At 37.2% G+C, this 7536-nt stretch overlaps 1 protein-coding gene across 1 annotated transcript; it reads left to right on the top strand.

Moving 5' to 3' along the window:
* The first annotated feature begins 4830 nt into the window (after positions 1-4830).
* On the top strand, positions 4831-7163 carry LOC113735011 (L-type lectin-domain containing receptor kinase IV.1-like). The gene has a single exon (XM_027261886.2). It carries the CDS (start codon positions 4957-4959, stop codon positions 6991-6993), a length of 2037 nt encoding a protein of 678 aa, XP_027117687.1. The 5' UTR covers positions 4831-4956; the 3' UTR covers positions 6994-7163.
* The last annotated feature ends 373 nt before the right edge of the window (positions 7164-7536 follow it).

Genomic DNA, 7536 nt, shown 5'->3' with positions numbered 1-7536 from the left:
GAGGCGATCAATATGGCCTGTTATATTGTCAACCGTTCTCCTTCTGCATCTCTTGATTTCAAAACTCCTGAGGAAGTTTGGTCAGGTACTCCTGCTGATTACTCCAATTTAAAAGTTTTTGGGTGTCCAGCATACATGCACGTGAATGATGGAAAATTGGAGCCTAGGGCTAAAAAGTGCATTTTTCTTGGGTATGCTTCTGGGGTGAAAGGATACAGATTATGGTATCCTGATCCCAAATCCCCAAAATTTGTAATCAGTAGAGATGTTACTTTTGATGAATTATCTCTGTTATCTTCCAAGAAGGAGTCTTCTAGTCCTTGTACTACTGATAGTACACAGAAGCAGGTGGAGCTTGATATTGGCAGTTTTGGTCCTTCTCAATCCAAATCTTCTATTCAACAAGTGCCAGTAGATACACCTGAATCTACTGTTGAAGATAGTTCAGAAGAAGAGGAGTATTCCATAGCCAGAGATAGAGCAAGGAGAGACACTCGACCACCACAAAGATATGCAAATTTAGTTGCATATGCTTTGTCTGTTGCAGAAGAAACTGATGCAGTTGGTGAGCCTTCCACCTATTCAGAAGCAGTTTCTTGTGATGATTCTGCAAAGTGGTTGATTGCGATGAATGAAGAAATTGAATCTATTCATCAGAATGAAACTTGGGTTCTTGTAAAGCCGCCGTCAGCTAAGAAAATTGTTGGTTGCAAGTGGGTCTTCAAGAAAAAGGAAGGTATTCCAGGGGTTGAAGATGCAAGGTATAAAGCACGATTAGTTGCAAAGGGCTATAATCAGGTACAAGGTGTTGATTTTAATGATATATTCTCACCTGTTGTTAAACATAGCTCTATTCGTGTTTTGCTTGCTTTAGTTGCCATGTATAATTTGGAGTTAGAACAGCTCGACGTTAAGACAGCTTTCTTACATGGCGAACTTGAAGAACAAATTTATATGAGACAACCCCAGGGTTTTGAAATTGAAGGTAAGGAAGACCATGTTTGCTTGTTGAAGAAATCCTTATATGGATTGAAGCAGTCTCCAAGACAATGGTATAAAAGGTTTGATTCCTTTATGTTGGGTCATGGTTATTTGAGGAGCATGTATGATAGTTGTGTTTACTTCCGGAAGTTAAATGATGGTTCTTCCATTTATTTGCTGCTTTATGTTGATGACATGCTCATTGCTGCCAAGAATTTGTCAGAAATTTACACCTTGAAACTGCAGTTAAATAGTGAATTTGAAATGAAAGATTTGGGAGCAGCTAAGAAAATTCTTGGCATGGATATCAAGCGAGATCGAGGAGTAGGGAAGTTATTTTTGACCCAGAAAAATTACCTTGAAAAAGTTTTGGAGCGTTTTGGCATGAAAGATGCTAAACCAGTATCTACTCCTCTTGCTAGCCATTTTCGGCTATCTGCTGCTCAATCACCAAAATCAGATGAAGAGGAAGATTATATGGCACGGGTTCCTTATTCCAGTGCAGTCGGCAGTATTATGTATGCAATGGTTTGTACTCGTCCAGATATTGCACAAGCAGTCAGTGTTGTTAGCAGATATATGTCTTGCCCTGATAAAACACATTGGCAGGCTGTGAAGTGGATTCTCAGATATTTGCGAGGTACTTCAAATGCATGTTTGGAGTTTGGAAGGAATAATAACACTTTGGTTGGTTTTGTAGACTCAGACTACGTTGGGGATCTTGACAGGAGAAGATCACTTTCAGGCTATGTATTTTGCATTGGCGGTTGTGCTGTTAGTTGGAAAGCTACTCTACAACCTGTCGTATCTTTGTCTACTACAGAAGCAGAATATATGGCTGTGAACGAGGCAATCAAAGAAGCCTTGTGGTTGAAGAGTTTATTTAGCGAGTTAAGTCTATATCAAGGTGTTACTGATATTCACTGTGATAGTCAAAGTGCCATACACTTGACTAAAAATCAGATGTATCATGAGAGGACGAAACACATTGATGTGAAGTATCACTTCATTCGGGATATCATTGCTGAGGGAAAAGTCCTTATTCAGAAAATCAATACTAAGGACAATCCAGCCGATATGTTTACGAAACCTCTTCCAGTTTACAAGTTCAAGCAGTGCTTGGACTTGATTGGTGTTCGTTTGTGATTTAAGCCCATTGGGGCTTATGTGAAGAAGGTGGAGAAATTTTTACTATTGTCGATGATAGAATTCAAAATTATGCCAAGGTGGAGATTTGTTGTTTTGTCAGAGCCGCAAGCTTTGACTTGTGGCATAATTTTTCATTTCCTTCTCATCCCACATCGGAGCCTGCTGAAGAGAAGCCGGCTACTCGAGGCCTATAAATAGAAGGGTCCATTGAAGGATTTAACTTGCACCACTCAAGAGAGTTATATGGGCTATTAGCTTCTTGAGTCATCTAGCCCATTCAGTTAAATATTTTAGGCTCTCTTGTTTTGAGTTTAGGAATATTTTCTAAACTCTTTTGTAAGTGCCTATTGGCCTAGGAACCACTTTTCTACGGCTTTTGTATTTCTTTTTCATAGTAGAAATATTGCTCCTCCCTCGCCCGTGGACGTAGGTCAATTTGACCGAACCACGTAAATCTTTTGTGTCTCTTATTTGCTTTGTTATCCGTCTTTATATGGTCGGTTTTACCGCCTAATTATTATATGGCTGGTATCTACCGCCTATCTATTAAATGGTCGGTTATACCGCCTAATTTGTGCTAACTTGAGTTTGTCTATTTCCTGGCCCGGTCCTAACAGTGTTGAACCTTCGACAGCATAAATTCGATTTGCAACATCATTATTGGCTAGGCAAAACGAGCTTCTTATCTAAGATAAGGGGTACATTAATTATGATTGTATGTATTAACATGATAAGTTAGGTGTGCTTTAAGTGTCTTTACTAGTGCCCAATGGGCATCAATTAAAGAAACCCTAAAAGAATACGTCGAACTCTATGCCACTTGAACTCTTAAACATCGTTTGGTTGCTATATTAGAGGTTACTCGAGGAAAGAAGAAAAAATTACAATTGCATATTGGAGATTATCGATCATCATCTTCTTTTTTTCTTTTAAATATCCTGAAGAGCCAAACTTTTATGATAGTTGCAACAATACAACTACAACACTGAAGATTATTGAAAGTAATGAGCAATTTTAGAAGTTAAGATGTCATTGACTATATATATATATATATATATATATATATATATATATGGTGGCTTAGAAGGTAAAGACATTAGGATGTGAAGGAGGAGGAAAATTAAGGATAGGATGATTCTAGAAATATTTCGGATATGAACTCCCGAAATTAAGAGGACAGAAAAGTTCACATTATATAGTCCTTTTTCAATTCAAATTGTTTGGAAAGGGATTTTTACCAAAAAAATATCTCTATTTTTCGTGAATACATTTTTCAATCACTTTTTTACTTCACATATATCAAATTGTTATAATATATTTTCTACAAAAATTTCAGAAAATTACAATCCAAACACAACCTAAAAATGCAGTTTCTTTGAAACCTTAATTTTCACAAAAAAATTTAAAAAATTACTCGCAAACTGACCGACATTGAATAGGTCCACACTGACAGACATTGAATAGGTCCACGTGGTTATAAAACCTTGGCATAAATATTGTGGAGGGAAGGTCTTGAACTATACCTGTGAAGATTGCACTTTGAGAAGGATTCACATAATACAATGCTTTTAAACTCAATTTTTTGTAAGTGTTAAATAAATAAATTTAAATTTATTATCAATTTAATAATAATTAAATAATATTATTTCTTGTCAAACAATATACAAAAAATAAAAATAAATAGAATTTTAAGTGATTGATAAATGAATAATTAAGTGTATCCAGACTTATTTATTTAAATGAATATAAATAAGTTGACCTAATTAAACTCATTATCCAATTATGATCCGCCCAAATTCGTCAATATTGCACTTTGTTGTTGATTTTTATTATTTTTTTATTTTTTGTAAACCTTGGCGTGTTGTTTGTAACTGATTTGCAAGGCGGTATAGGTTTCTATAGAATCAAAGGGCTGTCTGAGCAAGGTAAAACCGTACATTAATAATATGGCTGCTTTTTAAGGTGGTAGGTCTTAGAAATTAAGGAACTCGTACCATAGCTAGGGCAAAACGAGAAGAATAAAAGAGAATTGTTGGGGAAAAAGGAATCACCAGATTTTAAGTACGTGTCCCGAAGTTCACTTTCTTGAAATAAAAAATTTAACACTCTAATGCTATTCATGCTCGATATCTAACTTTTTGCACTCGGTTAATGAGCGGCACGGGATAGCATGGTTGATGTTGGTGCAATTGATGTTCTCGCTGTCAAGTATAGCGTACAATGATACTATACTGTGTTACAAGCAAATACATGAAATAAGTTGTTTATAGCATTAATGTTTTTTATATTTACAGTTTACACATAAACATAGTGAATACATGTTATATATGCAAAATTTTAAGTTTCAATTAATTAAATGAGTAAATCTTATATATACTGACAGTACATACATATTCTATCATGATTGAATACATGACACATGAGTAAAATTTGAATTTGAATATTTAATTCAGATGAATTGTCATGCATCCATCGGTGATAGTGTATATATTAATTGTTAGTGTATAAAAAATTAATCCTAATTATTATGTATCGGAGCCCGTTAAAAAACTTTTACTTCAAAGTGACATTATTGTTTTCTTGTATATCGGAAAATATAACAATCATCCTACAATTGAAAAAACCACTACTGTAGCGGGCAAGTCCCTTGCATACTATGTAACAACATGTCTGCTATAGCTGCTCGTCATTTGGCTTTCGTTAAAAAGCAGTCAAAGCTTGTGTGAGAAATTATAAAGGAGTGCGAAGAAATCGCAACAGCTAGATAGCAACAGGTAGGCTACTAAATTAAGAAGTTGTTGGCAATTGACATCAAGTCTTTTAGTCATGTCATTCAATCTAGCAACAGCAATCTTAGCCTATTTTCTGGTCCACACCGCCGCTGGTGCAGCAGCTTCTGATGATGCTGGTTTCGTCTATCAAGGATTTCAATCATCAAATCTAAGCCTGGATGGATTAGCCAAAATCATGAGCAATGGCCTCCTACAGATAACCAACACCACGAAATTAGAAACAGGGCATGCCTTCTATCCTAGTCCCATCAATTTCAAGAGCAAATCTAACAGTTCGGCCCTCTCGTTTTCCACCCAATTTGTGTTTGCTATAGTACCCAAAGTCTCAGGAGTGACTGGTCCGGGAATGGCTTTCGTGATTGCACCAACAAGAGGCCTTACCAGAGGGCCTTCCACACAGTTCCTCGGCCTCTTCAATAGAAGCACCAATGGAAATCAAACAAATCACGTTTTTGCAGTGGAGCTTGACACTTTCCAAAACCAAGATTTTGAAGATATCAATGACAACCATGTTGGTATTGATATTAACTCTGTGAGCTCCAAGATATCCCGGCCAGCAAGTTACCAAGCTAATAACAAGAATTCATTTGACAACTTAACTCTTTGCAGCGGTCAACAGATGCAACTTTGGGTGGAATACGACGGGGTTGACAGGAGAATCGATGTTACATTAGCTCCAATTGCGGCTGCTAAACCACATACTCCTCTTTTGTCTTTGAGATATGATCTTTCGCCAATTTTACAGCAAACCATGTATGTTGGCTTTTCTGCTGCCACTAGCCCAATCGAAATAGGAACAGCTCATTATGTACTGGGATGGAGCTTCAAGATGAATGGGGATGCGCAAGCTCTTGATCTCTCTCGGCTCCCCAAGCTGCCTCGGTTTGGACATAAGAAAGTCTCTAAATTTTTTATCTTGGGATTGCCCCTGATTTGCATGCTTTTCTTGTTAATACTAACATCTGGAGTAGCTTATTATCTAAGGAGGAAGTGGAAGTTTGCAGAAGTGCTTGAAGAATGGGAGATTGCTTACGGACCTCACAGGTTCAAGTATAAAGATCTATACATTGCCACCAAGGGGTTCAGAGAAAAAGAGGTGTTGGGAGAAGGCGGATTTGGCAGGGTCTACAAAGGCGTTTTGCCAAGAAATAAAGTTGAGGTTGCCGTCAAGAAGGTCTCTCATCAAGCAAGACAGGGAATGAGAGAATTTGTTGCAGAAATAGTCAGTATTGGTCGCTTACGCCATAGAAATTTAGTGCCGTTCTTGGGTTATTGTCGGCGTAAAGGAGAGTTACTTTTAGTATATGAGTTCATGCCCAATGGTAGTCTAGATAAGTTTTTGTATAACCAGCCCAAGTATACCCTCAACTGGAGCCAAAGACTGCAAGTCATCAAAGGTGTAGCGTCCGGATTATTCTATCTACATGAAGAATGGGAGCAAGTTGTGATCCACAGAGATGTAAAAGCCAGTAATGTACTGTTGGATGGTGAACTGAATGGAAGATTAGGAGATTTCGGCCTGGCAAGGCTATACGATCATGGGACACTCCCTCAAAGCACCCATGTAGCAGGATCTCTTGGCTATCTTGCCCCGGAGCATAATAGGACTGGGATGGCCACAACGAGCACTGATGTATATGCTTTTGGGGCCTTTTTGCTAGAGGTTGCCTGTGGAAGAAGGCCAATAGAACCCCGAGCTGAACCAGCAGAGAATATCGTTTTGGTAGATTCGGTATTTTCGTGTTGGAAAACAGGCAATATTCTCCTAGCAGTTGATCAAAAGTTGGGCACTGAGTATGTGAAAGAGGAAGCCGAATTGGTGTTGAAACTGGGCTTGTTATGCTCTCATTCAGATCCAAAGATTAGGCCAAGTATGAGGCAAGTTCTGTTGTACTTGGAGGGGTCAGTTGCCCTGCCAGATTTATCACCACTGGCCATGGGCGTTTCTGCTGTTGGTCTTGGCTTCGCCCATCCTGCTGGCTTTGAAGATATTTCATCGTCATTTGCATATTCCACAGACAAATGTTTCACACATTCTGTAGCAGACTCTGTTCTCTCTGGTGGTCGGTAATTGAGATGCTTATATTATTTTGTTGAGTGCATTTTCTGACATATCTGTTCTATGTTTTCAATCTTTCTACCCCGTAGAACCCCTTGTACTGTTTATTAGTGTGGTTTTATGAACTAGGGCGTTTCAATATGCACTGTTTTAATATTGTAAGTTGTTGTTCTTTTCTCCTATTTTGTGTTATATATAGTTTCATGTCTTGTAAATCAAAAAGATTCTTTAATGGGCTAATATCAGAAACCTCCTTGAGGTTTCTCCTATTATCACTTGGCATCCTGAAATTTTAAAAATATCATTTAGCTTCCTTAGTAATTGTAAAATATTTATATTAAGCCTTATTTGATACATAATTTATATATCAAATAAATGGAGCTTAAAAAATTAAAAGATAAAGATAAAGAAACTTTCTTCTCTTTTTTCTTTTTTCAACATTCTCTCTTGCTCATTTTTTTTTAATGACAATGTGATCTTTTGTTTGTAAATTTTAGTAAACTAAATTTTGTTTATCTTGTACTTTTAGTGAGCAAAAGGGTAGTTTAGAATTTT

This window comes from Coffea arabica, chromosome 3c (assembly GCF_036785885.1).
Source record: "Coffea arabica cultivar ET-39 chromosome 3c, Coffea Arabica ET-39 HiFi, whole genome shotgun sequence".
Classification (NCBI taxonomy): domain Eukaryota; kingdom Viridiplantae; phylum Streptophyta; class Magnoliopsida; order Gentianales; family Rubiaceae; genus Coffea; species Coffea arabica.
This window is presented reverse-complemented; position numbering and strand designations above follow the sequence as displayed.